The sequence below is a fragment of the Gavialis gangeticus genome, unplaced genomic scaffold (genome assembly GCF_001723915.1).
Source record: "Gavialis gangeticus isolate Ggan-Ray unplaced genomic scaffold, GavGan_comp1, whole genome shotgun sequence".
NCBI lineage: Eukaryota > Metazoa > Chordata > Crocodylia > Gavialidae > Gavialis > Gavialis gangeticus.
Genome location: NW_017728993.1, coordinates 34780251 through 34803017, shown reverse-complemented (window position 1 = coordinate 34803017; position 22767 = coordinate 34780251). Strand labels below are relative to the sequence as shown.

The 22767-nt window shown below is 42.2% G+C and overlaps 2 protein-coding genes across 2 annotated transcripts in view; one reads left to right on the top strand and one right to left on the bottom strand.

Annotated features, from left to right (window-relative positions):
* Positions 1–2745: 2745 nt before the first annotated feature.
* DNASE2B (deoxyribonuclease 2 beta) lies at positions 2746–15472 on the bottom strand. Its single transcript, XM_019501520.1, has 6 exons — positions 15260–15472; positions 10315–10492; positions 7788–7869; positions 5407–5568; positions 4071–4268; positions 2746–3279 (listed from the first exon to the last, which is right to left on the bottom strand). Exons 1-6 carry the CDS (start codon positions 15370–15372, stop codon positions 2924–2926), a joined length of 1089 nt encoding a protein of 362 aa, XP_019357065.1. The 5' UTR covers positions 15373–15472; the 3' UTR covers positions 2746–2923.
* A 2164-nt stretch (positions 15473–17636) lies between these two features.
* LOC109305327 (uricase-like) overlaps positions 17637–22767 on the top strand; it is a 42305-nt gene continuing 37174 nt past the window's right edge. Inside the window, exons 1-2 of the mRNA XM_019528330.1 lie at positions 17637–17657; positions 21119–21337. Of these exons, the coding sequence (XP_019383875.1) occupies positions 17637–17657; positions 21119–21337 (240 nt within the window). The remainder of the gene's footprint in view (positions 17658–21118; positions 21338–22767) is intronic.

Below are 22767 nucleotides of genomic sequence, written 5' to 3'. Positions count from 1 at the left end.
CCCATTCCCCTCACCCTTGCTTTAGCTTTTGTTTCTTCTTCTTCCCTATTAATATTTTCACTACATCCTCTCACACTTGTAGCTTCTCTCATTCCTGTTTTCCTGATTTCCAACTATTTTCTCTTTCACTGACAGCGTCTTTTCTACCTTGTATTCTGTCACTCTAATGTCTCCCTTTAGCCATGTCCCCACCCTGCTCTCTTCCTCTTCCCACTCCCCTCTCTGCTACTTCACTGCTTCACCTTTTCGTCTTTCTAATTTTTACCTATTTACATTTTCACTGACATCCTGCCACACTTTTAGCTTCTCCCATTTCTTGGAGTCTCAAAACAGCAGAGACTCCCTATGCCTGAAGAAGGGTGACTGCACCAGAAAGCTTGCTAAGAACTTTTTTCCAACTACTCAGTTGTTCTAATTAAAGATATCACATCTACTCAAAAAACCATGCCTGCGTAAATAAATTAATAACATTTAATACAGGTTATCTCAGAGACAGAGAGAGATTATATCAGCCTATTATTCATTTAAATGATCCAAAATTTTGCGCAGGTGCCAGTTTGCCTGGTGACAGACCAATCTTGCTTTTTACTCATGCTGCTCAATTAATGAAAACTGTTACTGTAAAATAATCCATTTGATGTGTGATAGGGGAAAAAACCATTAAATATACTATTTGTAGAGGTCAAAGAGTTAAAAAAAACACATTTAAATAGTCTGTTTCATTTAAAGCTACCCAAATAAATTGGGAAAAAATATTTGCACTACATTATTAGCTTCAGGTTTACCTGTGTGTCAGACATTGTGACATTCTCCATTGTGCTGCTGCATCTCCTAGCAATGATGAGGAAGCAAGTGCCACCCAAGGAAAGAGAGAGAGATGAAGCCCCATTCAGTTACCTGGGCAGCAGGGATCAAACCACAACTATAGTCATTCCCTCCCCTGAGGTAGGGGGCTGGAAGCATTGCTTGTTGTGGTTCTCTGGTTGGTCCAGATGCCTAAGTGCTACACAGCCCGGCTTGGGACTTGTCGCACAGTGTTTCAGAGCACATTCCTTAATGCAGGAGTGTCAGATATACAACCTGCAGGCTGAATCCACTCTGCAGAGCCCTGTCCTCCAGCCCTCAGTGCTTCCGCTGGGTCTGATCAGGCCCACACAAGGCACAGTGCACCCCCATGGTACCCCCCTCCACCAGCATACCTGGTCTGGCAGCCACTCTATCCAGTCTGGACCCAGCCCCATGCCACTTTTCTAGCCTGCAAGTCTTAATGTGTACCTTGACAACAACTTAAATGCAAACAATAGGCAGACGAGAATACCTGGGACTATCCCCCATTTGGCACACTTTTATCTCCAGGGCTCACTCTGCAAGCAATATCTCTTCATGATACCATTTTGCTTCATTCCAGTTACAAATGAAAAGTCACTGAACCTCAGTTAATTTATTCTCCTTTTCCTTATTAAGCCTTGGAAATCTTCACAATTGCTACAAGGAACACCCATAAATTGTCTTTGAATTGATTTTATTGGCACCCTGTAAGTCTGTGAGATGTGCTGTTTTGCTGTTATTCCTGAGAAGAGAAGAGGAAGGAAATGTTCTTGTGGTTGCTGGGCATTTTTTTTATAGCATCTGGTTTCTTTGCAGAAAGTCTGATGGAAGAACCAATGAGTAAGTGCACAGCAAGACACAGTCATTCATCTCCCTTCTTCCCTGCCTTTTCTCACCACCCACTCCTGAGTGCTTGACAGCATTTCTGCCCAGGGCACCACAATTGCTAGAGATCTCCTAGTAAATACAGCAGAATGTTAAAATTTGAGTCTGTATTTGTATCAAAGTTTTACAAATTACCATTTTCTTTATTGCATGTGTAGAGTGGCCTAAGGTTTTGTAGGTCACATTATACTATTGTAACATCTGATGAAGTAGGTTTTCTCCTATGAAAGCTCTCTGAACCAGTCATTTTCTAAGGGTTACACTTAAGCCATACTAAATCCTTTGAATGTTAAGGATGTTAAAGTTATAATGCAATGTAAGCAATCACACATCAAGGATTAATTCTGTTTCTTGCCTGCGCAGCTCTGAATTGCCACTAGAGAGCTGGTGAGCAGGGGCATGAGTAGGAGCCAGGACACCTGGGTCCTATGCCTGCCCTTGGAGTGAGGGGGATGGGAGAGGTGCATCCTAGGATGCTGGAGGACTGCAAATTGCTTGTCTTATCTCTGTGGAGCAGATTGAAGTTACCCTAACACAAGCTAAGTAACACAGCCCAATGATAATCTTTGCATTAAGTGGCATAACTTTGAGATGCTCAGAGGGCACATAGCACAAATAGAGATGTCACGGTTTAAAGTATGGTTATTCTCCATCAAATAACAATGTAAGGTTGACTGTAGAATCTAAAGTCAGTGGAAAGGCTCCCAACTGACCTCAGTGGGAGTTGGAGTGGGCCACAGGTGACAAATGCAAGACATTTTTTTTAGGGCTCTTTGCTCCTATTGACCCTGGAGAGCCCAAATGGCTTCAAGAGAAGGAGCTCAATTCTCTTCCTCCTTCTGTTTCATTACCAGCATTGTTACTAACTTCTATTCAGTTATGTTTATGCAAAAACACTTAAGTCAAGGAGTGTCCAGGTGTTGCTGAAGCCTTGGTTTATCAAGCAGAACCTTTAATGCTGGTAAAAATATGAGAGAAGGAAAGAACAGATTTTTACTCTCAGAGCCCAGATGGAACTGATTGGACTGGCAGTTAAAGGAATAACATGTTTTATTTGTAAAGTGAGAAAGTTTATTGCAGAAGATATTAAGAGACAATAAACAAGGAACTCCACAATGCCATTTCTCAGGGCAGGACTGTATCTTAACGGAAAATCTCCACACACCCTTTACATAATGGGCATAAACACTAGTTGATAACAGCAGCCCATTTACAGCCATACTGAAGAGTTACTGCAGCTTTGGTAGTGAAAAACCAAGTGTCTGAAAGCTTTGTAAATGTACCGATTCTGAGTACAGATGAACCCGCCACTTCTCCAAGCCTGCGGTGGGGCACGGTTTAGGTCTCCAATGCATGTCCACTCATCTTCATACAGCCTTGAAACGCACCATTTAGAATGATCGTGAAAGGAATAGAAAGTGGAATTCCACGGGGTCTTAATTAGGTTGATGTTGAAGACGTAGTGTTGGAGAGAGCAGTTGGAGGGCAGGTCATGTTTGTAGTGGTGCCAGTATTCAGCTAACAAATCTGTCTGCAATTGCTGAGCCATCCAGGCTACGTAGATGTCTGTAATTACAGAAGATGTAAGTAAATTATATTGATATCATTCCTCCATTCACTTCCCTTATGTTTCTAAGGGTGCAATCCAAAGGATTATTGGGCTTGTGATCTATTTTGTTTCTTCGTTGCCTGAAAGTGGGTTTTTAAAGGCTTTTCTCCTTATTTTGTTTAATCTTACCAATAGTAGGAATGCCTGGTCTAGTTTTCCCTCGTTTTGCTGGCGGACGTGTTGAGGAACTTAAATTTATTTCTGGGAATATTGAATTTTTAACAAAAACTTCCTTTCTCTAAACTGTCAGCTTGGTTATTGGAGTTAAATAGGGGTAAACAAGACCTGACAACAGCAAAGCATTTTAAATAATATGACAAATGGTGCCTTCCTCTTATTTGTTCAGTCCCTCATTTCTTCAGCTTTCATTCTCTTGGGTTCTGCGGCAGCACCATTATATTGCTCATTTAACTATCAAGAGTCTTCTGGCTTGAAAGGACCTGTATATCTAATGCAAATGACAAGAAAAAACATCAAAAGGAGAAAAAAAACCCTTCTTCACACATTATACAGCAGCAAAAGAGAAAGACACAAGCCCATTTTTTCTTTGCCTAAAAGTAGAGATTTTTGAAGACCCCTATCCCTTACATCACCAAAAGCACAAGACAGCCTTTTCTTTTGCTATGTTATTACTATTATGTTTCCTATTTTGTGGGGGTTTTTTTAGTAATGTTTAAAAATGTCAGTGCATGCATCTATCTTCTACATTCATCTCTGTAACCGGGCTTCTCTGTTCAGCCTTTCTTACCGTCAACAAAAAAGTGTGACTTAGCAAAGTGGAGGAAGTTCTCTCCACCGGCTGACTGGAGTTTGGAGAGGCGGCGCCAGGGGATCAGAGGCAGCTCAGACCCTGCACAGAGTTTTTGCAGATTGGGGAGGTCAGGGTAAAAGACACTAGGCATGGAGCAGTTGTAGACCTTTGGGTTGTAGCAGAGCAACTGTTTGTCTGAGCAAAAAGACATGGACAAGCACAACATTAAAATGGACTAAAGAAAAGCAATTACAAAACTGAAAATGGGCTCAAGCCTGAAACAAAGCAATGTAAAATCAGTGCCTTTTATTCCCCTCATCCTAGGCTTAGAGTAGGACCTGATGACTTGAGGGATACGGTGTTTTTCTGATTTGCAATGCAGAGCTGATTTGCACACCTGGCTTCTACTTCCTCTTGTGCATCATGGGCAGAACTGGCAGCTAGGGCCTTAACCCTGCAGACACTTACAGAGGGATTTCTCTTCAGACCTATAAGTAGGAAAGCACTGAAAGCAAGTCACGTGTAAGGTTAAGCATGTGCCTGGTTGTAGGTCAGGGACCCAATTCCAATCACTTAACCTGTGTAAACCCAGGCAAAGCATCAGGGTTGCACAAGGTCTCCCGACGGCCTCACTTGGCCTGCGGATCCTTAACTATTGACAGCTGAGATGCACAAAGGCCAAAGCTTAGCTTGCAAAGTCCTGGGGGGAGGTCAGTACTTCACTGAGACAGCTTTTGACTTGTAAACCAAGCACATTTGGGATGATACACGTGGCCTCCCAAAATGACATTTTTACTGTCAGAGAAGAGTTTTTACTACTCAGAGAAGAGTTGCACTGGGAAATATGCAGTGGTAGTTCTGAATCGGATGGTCAGAAAATTAATTTCTATTTATTTTTTATGACTGGCATTTCACAACACACAGGTACTGGTGTAAACTCCTGGTGTGACTCCATGTCAAACTGTTGATGTGTCAGTGTTACTATGCCAGCTTCATCAGTGATTGTATAATATCATGTAAATGATTATAGTTGTTAAAAAAACTAAGCTTTTTTTTTTTTTTTTATAATACTTGACATGCCTGTGCATGCACAAAATGATTAATCATCACAACGGGCAAGTTGGTATTTATTGGTAACTCAGTTTTGTATGTGAAGAAACTGAGGCACACAGGAAAACAGTGGATAAACATAATTTAAGGACAAGAGTTCTGAGTTTCCAGCCTCATATTTAAAAATGACAACAAAGGACAAAAAATAAGTAGTTCTTTGAGGGCCAGTCCTAAAGAACGGATTCAGAGATGTCTGTGTGTGAGCAGGAAGACCTTACCATACCTATTTCTGCAAACTGGTTATATTTGAATGTTATACAGATGGCTGTTTGTCCATATAGCTCCCCAGAAGGTGGATATCCATAACCCTCCTCAGGGAAGGGCGGGAACCGAGGAATGCTGTGAATCCCCCAGAAACCTTGGGATTTGTCCAACAGTAGAAATCCTGTCAAAATACAGTTGTTGCAGATGTGTTAGGGAACAAAGCTAGAAACAACGTAGACATTGTCCTCTTCTCCTCCCTTAAAGTAGCACTGTTCAAGTGGGATGCTAATGATCTGTTTTAACTCAGCTTTAAATCATTTAGAGGGATAATGAATTGCTAACAATAATATATTGTGTTCCTATAGTGCCTCCCATCCAAGGAGCTCCAAACCCAATTGTAATATATTTTAACCATTTGACAGATGGGAAAATTGAGGCACAGAGAGGGGAAATTACCTGTCCAAAGTCACACATGAAGTTTGTGACAGAGCTAGGAATTCAATCCAAGTATCAAATGATAAAGAATAAGGAAGGGCAGGACATAGGGAGCCATCAAACCTATCTACCGGTCCAAGGACCATTCCAGACAGATGTTTATCAAATCTGCCCGTATCTCCAGAGATGGAAATTCTACCAATTTTAGTTACCACTTCTGCGCCTTAACACAACATATTTTTTCTCAAAAGATTGCAAAGCACTTACAAATTATAAGTACACCAACCATTTTATAAGGCAACGCAGTGGAACAAAACTAGAGGTGCACCAATACATCAGTCCTATATTGGATCAGTACCCATATAAGGAAAATTGACAGTACCAGCAATCAACTTTTTTTGGCTGATAATGTGGCCAATAAATTCTCCATGCATGCAGGCAGCCATGCATGCAGGTTACAGGAAGCACAACTTGGCACTGTGGAGAGCAGCCAGGTCTGGCTGGTAAGTCTGTTGTGGGGGAAGGGGCGGGGCAGGAAAGGGGTCTGTGGGGGGCAAATCGAGGCCCCTATGATGAGGGAGGGAGTAGAGCTGCCCAGCCAGGGCAGGGTGAATTGGGGTGTGGGATAAAGCTGTTGCTCATCTGTGGGGTGTGGGGAAGGGGGGCGGCTCCCACCACTACACACACCCCAGGAGGGCATGTGCCCCTGGATCTGCGTGTGGGGTTAGGGTGGGCTGCAACTGTGGGCTGGGTCTGTAGAAGTGCCGGACTCTTCCTGGTGGGCCCTGGGCCAGGGCTGTGCTTGGGGCGGCAGCAGTGCTGCAACAGGGGATATGGCGAATTTTGGGGTGGCTGCAGTGTTCCCTCCCAACAGACTTACCAGCTGGACGCTGCTCTGCAAGCTGCCTGGTTGCATATTGGCAATCAGAGTAGTATGGCCGATATGGCTCGTTAAAAACTGGCCGTCAGTATCGGCCCAAAAAATCTCTATTGGTGCACCCCATAACCTTCCATCCCACAAGGACAAGTGAATGACAACATCATCTCCAGTAGACTCTGATTGGCATTCACATCCCGATTTTTTGGGCTAGTGCCATTGGATTTTCAATGACTACAAAGGGGGCATTCCAAAGGCTGTCATTTAGAATGTGAGTGATTTTATAACGGCTTTGACTCTCTCTCCCCAGCATTGTACCCTTCCTTATACTGGTCCAAATGGATTAATCAGTGGAGAGAAAACTAACACTGCTAGCAATAGCAGGGCAAGTCCTTGTATAAATCCTTCCCCACATGGAGTTTAGAAGAATCAGCAGGTGGAGGGAACATGGTTCCCATTGCAGCTACATTGCCATGGGGACCAAGGCTTCCAGGGATTCACCGTGTCTGCAAACTAAAGACCTGGGGGTCTAAAGCCCTTGCTCATTCCAAAGGGAGGCCAGACAAACCCAGCTCTCTTCCCCAGTGGAACAACTAGAAATTTGCTGAGCCCCCTCTTCGGGAAAGCACGTTCAACTCATTCGTGTGTACCAGCTGATTCCTGAATGTTAGCCTCACATTCTTGCCTCCTTCTAGATTTTCCTGCCCTGAAAGGTCAGAAATTGGGTTCATACTTCTAATTCTATCACTTGGGACACTTGGAAAGCTATTGCTTTCACATCCTGTGTTGCTGGTTCCACTGAGCAAAGGACAGTATGGCTCCCTACTTGCCAAAAGTGAGATATAGATGTTTTAGCCTCTGAGAAAAGGGTGAAAAGTCAGTAGGACCTAGGTGTTTCTGTACTGCATGGACATCACAGAGGCAAATACAGAAAATAAAAAGTGACAGCATTGGCATCTTTTAATATTAATTATGCAACAAATCCTTGCACTTAGCTTTGGCTCAAACAACGGTTCTCTTTTTAGAGAGAGAAAGAGAGAGAGAAAGAAATGCTCAATAAAAACAGCCAAGACGGATTAACCTCGTACCTTTTGTGTGCCCTTGCTTCCAGCTGTAATGATCTGAATAAGGGACATCATCATTATATATTGCATAAGCAGTGCTGTCATTCTGCAGGAAAACACTGAATTTTATTAACTTTAATTTCAAGAAAAGGAACAAGCATCTGAAAAAATACTGTTATCTGTAAGAGAACAATACTCCACTGAATTAAACTGCTGCAACCTCTTTGATTTACATGGAGAACTAAGATGGTTAAGGTCAATGATGGTTAAAGCACACTATTATTTGTAGCCATCAACACGCAAGAGAGTGATGTAGCTATAGTATCCAGCTGCCTTTGACTCCACCAAATCAAATGACCAAGTACCCATTTACAGCTTGGCTGACTGGGGAAACTTGGCTTTGGTACAAGCCCACATTCAGTTTAAACTGAGGAACTGTAGCAAGATCTCTTAACCTTTCTGCCACTGTGTCCCTGCAAAGAGACAGGCTAGGTTAGGTCTGCATGATAACCTAGTTTCTAAGGGCGAAGTCACACGTTACACTTAGCCCATACTAAATCTGTGGAACATTAAGCACGTTTAGCGTAGTGGGAGCATGGAGCTGCAGGGAGCAGGGAAGCATGCTTTCCCATGGCTCTGTGCTGCAATTGTGCTAAACCCTGGTGTTTCCACTTCTGTGCTGCTGAAGCATGCAGAAGGCTGGGGAGACTGAGATTGGGTATGGGGGGCTGGGATCAGGTCAGCAGGGTTCATTGAAGGGCTCCCCCCACCCCTGGGAATGCAGGGACCTGCAGACTGAAGCCACAGCCCTCATGCACCATGCCTCTCCACCTCCCAGCTCCAGGCTTCAGCAGCTGCAGCTCCCCTCCCTCCCCCCTCCCATGACTTTGGCAGGGCCTTGCCTACTCCTGGACAGTACCATCCCTTGTGCGGTAGAGTTTGGGAGGGTGAAAAGTTCATCCATGGAGTAGGAGTTAATGGGGAAGAGCTAGAAGTGGTGCATCCTGGGATGCTTGAAAACTGCAGATTGCTTGTTTTAGCTTCATGAAGCCGACTGAAGTTACCGTAACACAGGCTAGGTATCACAGTCCAGAGTTAATCCTCTCCTGAAGTAGTATCACGGAGATGCTCAGAGGGCACTTAGCCCAAGTTAATGAAGTTTAACATGCAGACAGCCACATTTTAAGTGCCCTTAGCATGGTCTAAGTGTAACATGTAACTTCAGCCTAAGAGTTCCATTAACCAACAATCCACAGGGCAGACTTTTCTTTATTTTTGCAGGTTGTTTCTGATTTAGTAAATCTGTGGAACATTAAGTGGAACAACTAGAAATTCAGTAATCACATCATAAGGAAATTGTTCATTAAAGTTTTGTTTAGGAAATGCTCCAATCATTCTTAATTAGGTGGTGTAGTTACTAGTTTTAGCAAAATAATCACACATACACAGCACCCTATTTCTCTTATAAGCTCTCCTGGCCCAATGGATTCTAGTGGACTTTAAAGGTGCTTCTCCCTCCCAAGCTCTATAGTTTGCAAGTGTTAGCAGAACATAACAAATTGGCACCTCTGTTGTATCTACAGAGTGTAAACACCTTCTCCCATTGACAGTGTCCAACCCAGGCAGAAGAGTCAGGAAGATTAGCAGTGTTTAACTGGCTTCTTGTAATCTTTCCCTTGCACAAAGTTAACTACAAAAACACTTGAAAATAATTTTACAGGCCTATCTTGAGCCCACAGCAAGAATGCCAAACCATAGTCCAATGTGACCCATAGTATGTCAGTAACAAAAAATATCTGTATCAGTTGTCAGCCTTACAGAGAGTGGGCTTGATTTTCCACTTTCTTGTGCCTTGGAGGGGTATGCATACCTGCACAGAGTGAGTGTAAAATGTGGCTACCATGTGGCTCTACTAACATTTTACAAGAGCTTTGCACAAGCATGACTAGGCGAGGTACCGGGCAGTGAAAATCCAGGCCCATTATGTAGAATGTTAACTGGATGAATAGTCCAACTGATTTCAATGGGAGTAAAAAACCTGATAGTTAAACTGGAGCTCACTAATTTTATGAACAAGATGATGTAGTAAGACTGATTGGTATAGCAAGGGCCTAGATTTAATGCCTTATCCATCCAACCCTACTTCCTGTGCGTCTAAATGAATATTCACAGATTAAAATACTGCTCAGGGGGAATGAGGGTTGAAGAAAACTTATAGGTGTGTAAGTTTGCATTCTGAACATCTTGCTTATTGGATGCATTGGTAATGTTTTAACTGTGTGAAAGGTTTGGCTGGAATCCAGAACGCGCCCAAAATGGGGCTGGCTTCTAGTTCTAGCCAAACCTGCAAAAGATCTGCTTTGCTTCATGAAATTTGTGGAGAAAGAGTAAGCATATTTCTCTTTCCATTGAGAACACATATACTGTCAGTCAGGTCCCAGAATGGTTTTTTCATTTCATTTACATTTGTTTAATTTCTTTTACATTTTAGACGTTTCATTAAATACAACAAAATGAACATATTAACAAACAACAATGAAATGGCGCTTGCCTTGGACTCATATGCTTCATAAAGTTGCATCAGTGTTTGTCCCAGCGCATTCTGTGTCATATTGACTAGATATTTACTCAGTGCCCAAGCTTTCGTTGAAGAATCCATGTACATGTATTCCAGTCCAGACCCAGGACTCTCTTCTCTCATGTATTTTGGTAATTTATAAAGAAGAAACCTGCAGCAAATAGAACGATAATCAAAATGATCAGTCATCCTGCTGGCAATACTTCCCTGCTATGTGGCATCACTTCCCTGCTACATGGTATGTGAACACTTAAGGCCAGATTCCATTCTACCCATTAGGTGCATAAGTGGATTTAGACATCAAAGAGCAATCCTACTCCACCCTGCTGGAGTCCCTGAAGAACAGTTTATACAAACTAGATAGGTCTTTCTCATCCTGGTTGCTTTTTTGTGACTCAGTCTTAAGGACAAGATGAAAGCATGATAAAAAAGTAAATGTATTAATGTTTTTAGAGGCTTAAACAGGATGGAACAGAATTGTACTTAGGCACCTATGTCTACTTAGATGCCCAATAGATAGATCAGTTTGGCTCTTAGATCAAACAGAGCCTCTTTCATGCATAATCTTTCCTAGGGAAAAAAAAATCTCCATTTAAAACCTTCAGAAGTGTTGATTTTAAAAAGTAAACTCTAAGACACAGAAATCAATTACAGTGGGAGCAGTAGCTGAGTGAGGGAGAATTCTCCCTTTGCCATTGTGAATGTCAGAACTCCTCAATCTTGTTTTCAAGGAAATGTAAAGCCTATTCTTAGGCTCAGCCTACGTAGATGCAATTTTGGTGACATTCAGTACTCAGTCCACTAATATATGGTTGTCATTTGGCCCTTAGTGTTCTCAGGCACACTGAAACATGTCCATGGCTATTTAAAAGAGTTTGTAGTTTAGATCTACTCTGAAAAATGACAGAGGATATTTACCCTGTAGCCATGGTTCAACACAGGATATGTTCTTCTGCTTTTTAGGTGTGTTGCAGCCAGTGCTGACCTCCCTACTGCTGTAGCCAGACAGCCAGAGTGCACTCAGCATGCAAGCTAGCTGGTTTAAAGCTAGCCTAGGTTTGTCTGTGATGTATGCTTCAGTGAATACAGTGTTGGCATAACCAGTCTTGTACAACAAACCTTCCCTTGAAGTGTCACATCTGGTGACACAAAACTTGCTTTATGGCTTTTTAGACCATTTGCCCTGCAGAGCTACTGCAGCTGAGGGAGGACAACCTGGTTCCAGGAGTGATAAAGTTTTTGCAGGTTAAGTCAGATTACAAGTGTCAGCTGTGCACCCCACCTCCCCCCTCACCACCACCACCACCACCACCACCAAGCCTTTCCACAGGATTTTTTAGATGGGACCCATTGAGCACAAAATGATCTGTAATTTTGTACTCAATGGGTCCCATCTAAAAAATCCTGTGGAAAGGCTTGGTGGTGGTGGTGGTGGTGGTGAGGGGGGAGGTGGGGTGCACAACTGACACTTGTAATCTGACTTAACCTGCAAAAACTTTATCACTCCTGGTGCCAGAAGAGCCAACTTTTTTTTTTGCCAGTAGTTGCTTGCAGACATAAGCGGGGGGGCGCAAAATGGCACTTTACTTTTAACTTGGTGTGTTCCAGTGCCAAGCCCCATGCTTGCCCAGAAGATGCAATGCGTTACTTCAACCCAGCTCTGCAGCATCTGTAAAGATTGGGTGCTTTAGTGGGGCTTTTTTGGTGCTTTTATCCAATAAGTAATTGAATCAGCTTTAACTAAAAGCACCAAAAAAGCCCCACTGAAGTGCCCAATCTTTACAGATGCTGCAGAGCCAGGTTGAAGTAACACACTTCTTCTTCTGGTAAAGCGCAGTTCTTTTGTGTTTTTTTTAACAGCTGCAAGTGTGGCTCCATGGGTGCTGAGCACTCATTAATTTTTTTTCCATGGGTGCTTGAGCCCTGGAGCACCCATAGGGTCAACAATATACCTATGCCTGGTGCTGCATCAGAAAGGAGGAAGCCCAATGAAGTGTCAGGTTCTAGGCTGTCTTAAAGTCTGGCAGTAAGGAAACATGTTTTTAACCAATACATTGAGTATATTCGATGAAATCCTCGAGAGAATAAATGTGGAGCCTCATGTTGGCATTGTTAGAGCTTTACTTTTCCAAATAGATTTGCACTTAGACAAACTCTTGTTAAAATGAGTGTTTACAGATATTAACCACAAACGTGAATCATCTTCAAAGTTGATTCATCAGTCACCAGAGGTTCAAGTTCACACGGATATTTTTTTGTGAACAAAACGGCTCCATCAACACAAGTTTTCCAAAGCAGAAGTCCATGTGGGTATCCAGACTACTTTCTTTGAGTGTACTAGTAAAATCATTTATTATTAGCACTTCTATTAAAGGAGACCCTAGTGAGCTCAACTGTGCCAGATGCATATGCACATAGAAAAAAACGAACACTTGCCACAATTAGTTTGTAATGAGACACAAATTTAAGAGAGAAGCAGAAAAAGCAATACAAACATATTTTGGAGCAATGTCTCAGTAGCAAAATGTATATATACACAAGAGAGAAATACACCACTTCAGCAGTCCTGGCAGACCATTTAGTTCATCATTAGCTGCTAGTGATATTACATCAGCATCAGCAATGGATGTAGTTCTTACTGAAGTATTATAAAGAGAACTAGGAGGAGATTTTACAGATTAATTTGATGAGCACGCTTCAGAGTCATAACAATCCTATTCTCTTCATCTCAAGATCTGAGGATGGGGAGAAGAGAAATTATAACACGCTCAAGAATTAGTACATGAAATCTTTCCAAGCTGCTTGTGAAAGGTATGGAAATGCATAAGTTCTCCTAGCACTTAACAGTTTTGCAATAGGCATGTCTGATGCCTTTTTGTGATTGAAAGGCTTGGCCACGCTTGACAGTTTCCTGGTGGCACATTTAGGGCCCTTCCAGGAAGGAGCTGAGCACAAGAGGAATGTAAGTCATGCAAGTATCTTCACAGATACCTATTTACAGCAAAATACTCAAGCGCTTCAGTGTTTGCAGGATCAATTATTACCTGGCAATTATGTGGAATGGAGAGAAACAGAGGAGAAGGAGGAAGGACTCCATTTATTAGATTCTGGTCTACACACATATATTGTCTATGATTAAATGTTGAGTTAATAGAATTCATGCCTTTGCTTAATAATTTTCATGCCTTTGCTTAATTAGTGGGGTTAGTAACCATGACTCCAAGCTGAAGAATTAAATGACCAGCTGCGTGTGCGGTTCTCAAGATATTGCCTAACCCTGGCATTGTCCTACAATGTGGCAAGTCACCTGCCAGGTGCTGCAAGTCCCACCAACTTCAATAGAACTTAAGAGCATTAATATCTTGAAGTAATCACTTAGGAGCTCACATGCAAGTCTGGTGTTTTGGGTCTTGTTTATTCAAAGGTTTTAAATGAATTAAGAGAGATGCCCTCTGCCCTTATTACAGACTAGCAAATTGCCCATCGTGATGGGGGGGGAAGGGCGCTGCTATCCAGCAGCCCGTGGTGCTGCCGATCTGCCTTGGATGTGGCAGCGAGGCTGGAGTGGGGGGGCCAAGGCCAGCACTGTGCCGCCAGCACCGTGCACTGCCATTGCCTCCAAGGAGCAGGGGGGGAGATATTCTCTCCCACTCTGGCCCCTCGGTCCCTGGCATCTTGGCGGCGCTCCGCTATGTGTGTCTGTCTGATCAGAGCACTTTGATTGGTTGCTTCAGTGACCATTGTGATTGGCTGCTGAGACAACCAATCAGAATGCAAATAAAGTGTTAGGGACAGACAGACAGACAGACACACTAAGGCTTTTATTATATTAGCACTACTGAACCTAGAGTTCTTTAGGCAGGTAAAACTCTTAGTAAGTGCACTATAAATCGTAGAGTGAAGACTTCAAGATGAGCTAAATAAAAGTAAATACTAGACCTTGATAGCTTCTTCCCTTGATATAACATGCAATTTCATATGCGTCTGGAGAACACAGACGTTGTCACACCAGAGATCAGGCACAAGTGATCTCTCTAAGTATCAAATACTACAAAGGAAGGCATCAGAATGCCAAAAATGTGCAATCATGAAATACTGCAAAGGGAAAGGATTAATTATAAGGACAACTTTAACTCCAATGTATTACAATCCACTGTGTAATAATACATTGTGTGCAAGAGGAAGTTCTGCTTCTGCTCCTTATTTGTTCTTCATAAAACACAAATGCTGCTAGGGGTATGACCAGCAGGTCTGGAGACTGGCTGTTCCAATTGGCTTGCAGCGCTGGTAGATAACATCGGCTCTTTAGTGCCAGACTAAGTAGCGCACTTTCCCACGCTGTAAGCTTCTCCGCATTACTTGCCAATATGCCCCACCGCTGATCCAGTCAATCAGTTCTTGACTACAAAGACTGCTAGAGAAGGGGGCAATTTATACTCAGGTTTTATTCTGATGCAGACAAGTGAGTTAAGACCATGCTAGTAACAATAACTCCCAGTTTTGCCCACATCCAAGCCAGTATCTTACAAGTAAAAAGCCACTTCCACTACAATTCACCAATAACCTGGATGCTGACAGTATTTCTATACATTCACCTATGTCCTGGAGGCTTGGCATTAGAACACAGATAGCGTGCTTACTTTGATCATAATTAATGCTTTGTAAATCCATGCTAATTTTGCACTTAGTTGTAATGCAGCAACATGGTTAATTACCTTGAAACCAAATCAGATTTCAAAAACCCATGTTTTACTTTCCAAACGTATGGTTTAAAAACTACCTCAAAATTAGAAAAGATTAAAAATGCTGATTATTACAGATTATGGTTCTGTGATCTAGCTCTTTAATGCAATATAATTTAAAGCATTTTCACTTTTACATTACAGAAGTTTTCCAATATATATTTTTTGTTACTTACCAATCAACTGGTTCACCTTCTTCACTTCGGCAGGAAATTTCAGCTGCCCACCGAAACTTGTTGATACTACATAATAACAAAGCAAAGCAACCCCATACATATCCTGCAGACATTTTAAGCTGTCAGATGCCCAGAACAAGTAAACACTTGATTCTAAAAGGAGAAGTTCTCTAGTTCTCTTGCTTCGGTTTCCTTAACTTTCAGTTCTCGCGAGAACATAACAAATACTACCTGTGCCAACAAAGAGCAAGTCAATGCAGGCAAAGTTCTGGTATGATAATAAAGCTACCCAATATGAAAAAAAATTATAAAGAATGAAAGCAGTGAGAAGTAGTCTTCTTACAAACAAAATGTGATCTATAAGGTGCTGAATGTCCTAAACAGCTGATGACTCAGAGGAGTTCGGAGTGCTAAATGGAGCTGCCCAACATTTTTAGTGATTTTTTTAGGTGTATATATATAACTAAAAGAATAAATGAATTTTTGAGCAAAAATTTCAGATTCACCAAAAATTTCTGGTTCTAATGAAAGCCCCCAGTACTGACACGTTTTTTTTTTTGTCTGTTTTGGACCAGGGAGAAAAAATGAAAAACCAGACAAAACCAAACTTCTTTTTTCACAACAAAATGAAACATTTCCCCACCACTTCCAGTGCACAGAGCACTTTCAGCAGACATTGGGTCTAATCCTGTACAATGCAGAGGATCCTGGGATGGGCCCAATGTTCTCAGCTCCCAAAGTCAATTAGGCTGTTCTCTTACTGTTTGTAGATTCGACCTCTGCACGCAAATCAAAGAAACACTCAGGCTCCCTGTTTCACTTTAATTAATTTACAACTACTTAATTTAAGAAGCTTCTTTTTTCAAACCCATCCAGCATTAGACACAGATGAAGTTTTACATTTATATATATATATTTTTAGCTACCTATGCTTAAAAATGCTGCATTTTTTAAAAATCAGGAGAAAAAGAATCTTTCCCTTCCACCCACACTTCAGAAAGTCTTCATTTTTTTTAAAAGAATCACCATTGGGTGGAGTCCTAACATGGGAAATTTCTGCTCCCCCCCATAGATTATTTTTAAAGCAAGTCCTGGATGATTTATTAGAACAAAAATTGCCTTGTAGCCTGCATGTTCATCTTCCTTTACTAACAATATTATTAGAAAAGGGGCATTATGAAAGAAGGAATGTATTATCATGCCTAGTCACTATCATCACCAAATTCATGAATACAAACACAGAAGAAGTTTGGATCAGGAGCTGAATTTTGCTGTTCAGAATCATCCTTGGTTACACCCGTGACTGAATAGCATAATCTAAGAGGCCTGAACTTATTATTGAGACACCTGCAAAATTTTTCCTGTAAAGAAATAAATTCCGGTGAAAGTGAACAGTTTTTTCAGTTTTGTTGACATTTCAATTTGTTTTTGACACCGGTCTCTCATTTTGCAATTCTCTCTTGTTTATTAAGACATTTGCTGTTAAAAAAATAGTTGGCATACTTTTGACAAATTTTGCTTCTGAGCTATTTATCCTTCTTTGGCAGTATGCTATCTATCAGTGGCATAATAGAGCAGAAAAGCCTTAAATGTTTGCAGCTGTTCAGTTTAATGCTTGGAACTTGCCTCCTTGTTGTTTGTGAAACAGTCTCTCCCTCCCTTCTCTGAAATGCCCCATGTCCTTCATCAAGGCTTTCAGTGGTAACTCATCCCTCCCTGCCCTCCACAGAACATGTACAGCACTGCGCCAAACTTTGCATCTTCAACCAATATACCGCATCTCTTTGAACTTTGCCTTCTAGCCTGGGCCTCCATCTTGCATGATGCTGAACTCATCCCGGAAGTCTGAGTGGGAACTTGAAGATGATGATCATCAGTTTTCAGGCCTGAGGCCTTACGGCTTTAGCTGCATCACCAAGGTCTTACCAGAGTAGGAGAAAATGTAACTCTTTCTCCAACTCTAGGAAAAATTAAAGAGGGATTGTGCTTGAGAAGGCCCAGCCCCAGCCCCAGCTTAAAACTATTAAATCCTGGTAAAATTCCTGAGGAGGGTGGTCAAGGTTCTTTGGGTAGATGTGATATCTTTTATAGACCAACCGAGTAATTGGAACGAAGTTCTTTGGAATAAAAGATACCAGATTTACCCAAAGAACCTTGTCTCCCTATGTCCTTAGACCAACATGTCTATAATCTATACCCTTGCAAGCTTTCGGGCACAAGCGCCCTTCTTCAGGTATAGGCAGACTCCGCTGTTCTGAGATTTTCAAGGAATGAAAGAAGCTAAAAGTGTAACAGGAGGTCAGTGAGAATGTAAACAGGTGGAAATTAGGAAAACAATTGGTAGAGAAGGGAGGGGAGGGAAGGAAGGAAGGGGAAAATGGGTGGAAGAATGCTAAAGGTAAGCAAGGGAGACTGAGGAGGGTGGTGGCATAACGACTACCTCTTCTCCCCTGGGGGTAAATAGCTGTGGGAGATGGGCAGCTCCTGAGGAACCTATAACTTTCTTTGTCCCCAGTGACCTGCAGGAAGGCACTTAATGCATTCATACCACCTTCCTGGGAGCACTGCTGAGAAGTTCCCCTGCCCACTTGCTTCAAACCACGGAAATGCAGTGTAGAGTTGAATGCGTGCCAGTAAGCATGCCCCAGCCCGTGTATGGCACTTGGCATGTCCTCAGGGAGTCTCTGAGCTGCTTACATTGCCTCATTTTCAGGAGTTAGCGTGCAGAGAGCAGGAGTGAGTGGGTGAGCTATGCTTCAGGACAATGTAGTTATGCACTTGTAGGCAAAGTAGTATTTTCAGGATGTATTTGATGTTGAAAGTAGGTTAAAAAATGGGCGGTGAAATAATGAAAAAGAACGAATGGAAAGAGACAACAATTTTAAAATGGAAATTCTTTAAGCTTTAGTTAAAATGGAAAGATTCTCACTGTTTCTTCAGCTCATTCTTGGAACGAGGGGATACATGGTCCATCAGGCTGCCTTGTCCGGGGCTCTGGGTACCTAAGACCTGAGGGAGGGAGTGTCCCATGGCTGGCCAGGTTGTCTGAATGACAAGCAGTTGCCGTTCCTAGCTAAGTAGAAGAAATGGCTTCCTTACAGGAGACTGAATGAAAAGTGGCAATGTTAGTTTCATATCAAATAATTGTCTGATCCTGCCAGATGCTGAATTGCATGAGCTCCTTGGTGGTGGTGGTGGGAGGGTACTAAGCAGCTATAAAGATTAGGTCTACAATATATTTAAAGTGTGATGCAGCACCTGCGGACTCCCTGCTGCAGCAAGTATCGGGTCTTCTCATGCACGCTGCGTGTCTTGGACTAGTCCAGTTGGGGCCAAGCTTTTTGGCAGCTGTGCCACATATTAACCCTTTGCCTGGAGTGGCAGCTGTGCTGCAAATAAACCCTCACCAGAGTGGCCAGCTGGGGACAGATGACCCTTTAATTCTCCCATATAAGCTCCTGAGCAGGAACAAAAATGTCTGGGCAGCAGGGCTCAACCTGATCCCAGACTGCTTTGCTGTTCTCTCCTTCCAGCTTGTGCTCCAATTCCTCTCTCTGCTTGATGTCCTGGCTTCTCAACCTGGCTTGCTCGCTGACCCCACTCTTTGTCTGAACTTGACTTGTCCCTGGATTCTGCTTCCTCTTCCTGTCCCCAGTCAGCACCTTGATCTCAGAGTGACCCATGACCTGGCTACCCACGACCAGGAGTGACCCAGCCACTCACTCCTGGCTTTACATACAGAATATTAGGTGTAATTGCTTCTGAGTGCCCTGGGAATGCACCAATAATCACTCCTGTGGCAGAGCGCCTGAGAGCAGCACTGTGTGCGTGACTACCTTGTTTCACTTCCAGATTTTGGCCTGCACAGAAGAGGAATGAATAGGCAGAGCATGTTTCAGCATGGCTGTCCTGGGCAGTGCACTGAATGGTGTTGGCTTGCCCTAAGGATATCCATACAGGGAACTACTATACAGTGCTGTAAATCTAAGCTCAGGCTTTATGCACAATGTCTTCTCCACAGAGATAAGCTCTCCCATTGTTGAGTCATTGGTCTAGGCACCTGCCCATCATACCTACTCTGCAAAGTCTTCAGCTCACTGTGCACACTTTAAAATAATAGTACTAACAAAGTAACAATGCATTCATCTTTTAGCTGTCTCACAAGCCACAGTATTTACTAAAAATCATACACATTACTTTAGAAAGTAAATGGGAAAAACTGTCTACCAGATAAAATGATCTAAATGAGCGTGAACTTTTGTAGAAATAGTGAATGCATTCCAGGTGGCACAAATGCTGGACATACAGCACTGCCTCTCCTCGTCTTGTCACACACCTCCTCTCCCAGGTCTCAGGCTACCCCCTGTCACTTGACTCTGGGTGGACTTGCATAATGCTTCTTCTCTCACATCAGGGGCTGGGTTACAGTCTACTCTGTACCAAACACAATCAGATTTAAGTCCAAGTTCTGCAGTTCAGTTCTACTTAGGCAATGACACTGCTAATCCCTGACAAAAAAACAAAACTTCTGTAAAGCAAAGTGTTATTGATTCAATACTCAAAGTATTAATGATTTGGAGAAAATCTGTCTTATAAACAGTAAAATGTACTACGTTCCTTTTGAGTTCTTCTGTAGGGCGCACCTGTTCCTAGACAGAGGAAAAAGAAAGACCAATCCCTTCAGGCTCCTTGAGCCAGTCTTTGAAATCTGTCCTCTCAGGCAGAATATTTGTTGAGAAAAAAACGTTCTTCTTCCCCTCAGAAGAAATCTGTACTATTCTTTTGAATATTGTAAGAGACTCTGGGTCACTTTGGTCTGAAGCACAATGGTACTCTAATTGCATCCCAACTGTTGTTTGGATGCTCTCATCTGCCAAACTAGTGTCTCTTCCCTGTGCAGTTCCCCCTGAACTCAAACATGACAAATGTATAATAAACCTTCAGATATCCCAATATAAGTTATAGTTTCTTGCAATAACTGCAGGATATATAATCATTTTAAAATTCTTACATAGCAACTACTGTCTCCATGACTTTGTCACAAAACAGCTCCCATTCTCTTGCACTATGGAGTTAACAATAGATTTGAAATGAGGCAAGACCACTACTTTTCCCTTAAAAATCTGGGGAGGATTAAGAGGATTTTCACTTCTTTTTGCACAGCCAGTTCATTCAACCTGTGACAAGAAAGGGAATGTTAATGAGGAGCTGAGTTCATGATGTGGCACGCGTGCCATAAAGACTGAGGACAGCCTGATCCTAGCTAGAGTAGTACAAATTCAGAACTGCTGCATCCAATTCTATGAAGTCACTCAGGGCATGGGCTTGTGAACACATTACCGTGAGGTCATTTTCATTTACTGCAGGTAAGAGCATTTACACAGCCTGATTTACATTCCAGATGACCAGCCTGTTTCCCTGCATTTGCCACCTGTGTGTTCTAGCTACCCATTGCCTCTTGTCTTATACTTTGATTGTAAGTTCTTGTGGTCTTTTTACTGCATCTGCACAGTGTATGCTTCTATTATATAACTGAGGTGCTTTGACATTACCACAATACAAACAACAAACTTTATAAGGGGCCTGATTCAGCAGTGTGTAATTCTTGTTTGATTTCTACCAGTGTGACAGAGTCCACTAATTTCAGTGGTGTTACATCCATACAAAGCGGATGTAATGTAGTGGAGACTCAGGTTTCCTGTCCATATTGGCAGATTATTTGTCTGTTTTGTCAAACTAAATATTTGCTCAGGATGATAAACAGATATTTGACCAATCTGAGCCTGACTGAGACTTTTGTTGGGTTCTTTTATACCTGTACTTTATCTAATGAGTAATAAAAATGTGTTTCCATTGCAGCCTGTAGAGGTGGAAGTCCTCAATTCTGAGTATGGAAAGAATTTCGTTAAATTCCTTTACGTTAGAAGAGAAGGCAAGAGACACTGCATTAAAGAAGTGGAGGTCTGTGCCCATATTAGACTGAATGAAGTCAAGGAGTACTTTCATGACAACAATAAGGATGTTATCCCTACTGACACCATCAAGAATGCCATCTACGCTATTGCAAAACAAAAAGGGGTAAATATATATTTAACTAATCTGCTTTACTATACTTTTTTATTTTTAACTTCCTGCAAAAGATTGATTCTTTTCTTTTACTGTTCTGTTTTGTGTAATTTCAAAGCTCACGCAGTTCCAGAAGCTTTTCTTCAGGTAAAAGGTGAAAAGATTTTGTATGCAATCAAAACCCCAACTTAGTCTTCTACATTCTTCTTCTCCATTGGTTTTCCAATTTGGCACTCAGATCCCTTTAAAAATTTTGAACGGGATCTCTCCTTCCTTGAGTATTCTATTTTTCATGATGTTCCTCACTTGGGTAGCTTGATTTGGTGCATAGGTGAAAATAATCTTTATTTTATATACATTTTGAATTTGATCAGATAGATCAAACAGACAGATCAGACAGCCCTTATGACTGGAATGTGAACACTGAGGGTTACACTCTGTTTCAGAAGGACAAGACTGGGAGAAAAGGTGGTGGTATTGCCTTGTATGTCAAAAACATACTCTTGTCCCCTGGTTCAGGAGGAAGAGGAAGGCAAAGCAGAATGCATTTGAGTAAAGATGAAAGGTTAAAGACACAGCACTGAAATAATGGTGGGGAATTATTATAGGCCACCTACTCAGGAAGTATGAAGCACTCTTCAAGCAGGTGAAAAATCAGTCCAAAAGCTATGGGATGGTACTGATGGGACATTTAAATTTTTCAGACATCTGCTGGAAGAATAAGGTAGCCAAAGATAAACTGTCAAGCTGGTTCCTAACTTGTGTGGAGGGCAACGTTCTCTTCCCATAAGTGGAGGATACAACTAGGGGATCATCTATCTTTGATCGTGTCCTGACCAGCAGGGAAGAACTGGTGGAGGATGTGAAGATGTGGATAGCTTGGGAGGAAGGGATCACAGTATGAGAGAATTCCAGATCCTGAGACATGGAAAGCATAAGGTCAGAAAAATTAGGACACTAGATTTCAAAAAGACAGATTTCATCTGACACAAGCATCTAACAGACATAGTGTCATGGGAAGATAGATTGAGGGATAAAGGCACCCAGGAGGGCTGGGAGCTTCAAAGGGGCACAATATTGGAAGCTCAACAAGAAACTGTCCCGACATGATGGGAAGAATAGCAAGAGACCAACATAGCTGCATAAGGGGCTTCTAAAATGCCTCAAATGCAAAAGGAAAGCATGCAGGCAATGGAAGAATGGGTAGGTCACTGAGAACCCATACCAGGAAATAGCAAAAACCTGCAGAGACAAAATCAGGAAGGCAAAGATAAAGAATGAGATGCACCTGGCAAAGGAGGTGAAGGACAACAAGAAGAGGTTCTATAAGTATGTTGTCCAGAAAAAAAGGACCAGGGAAGCTCTAGGTCCTTTGTTAACAAACCAGGGGGAACTGCTAACTGAAGATGCAAAGAAGGCAGAGCTACTCAACAGCTACTTTG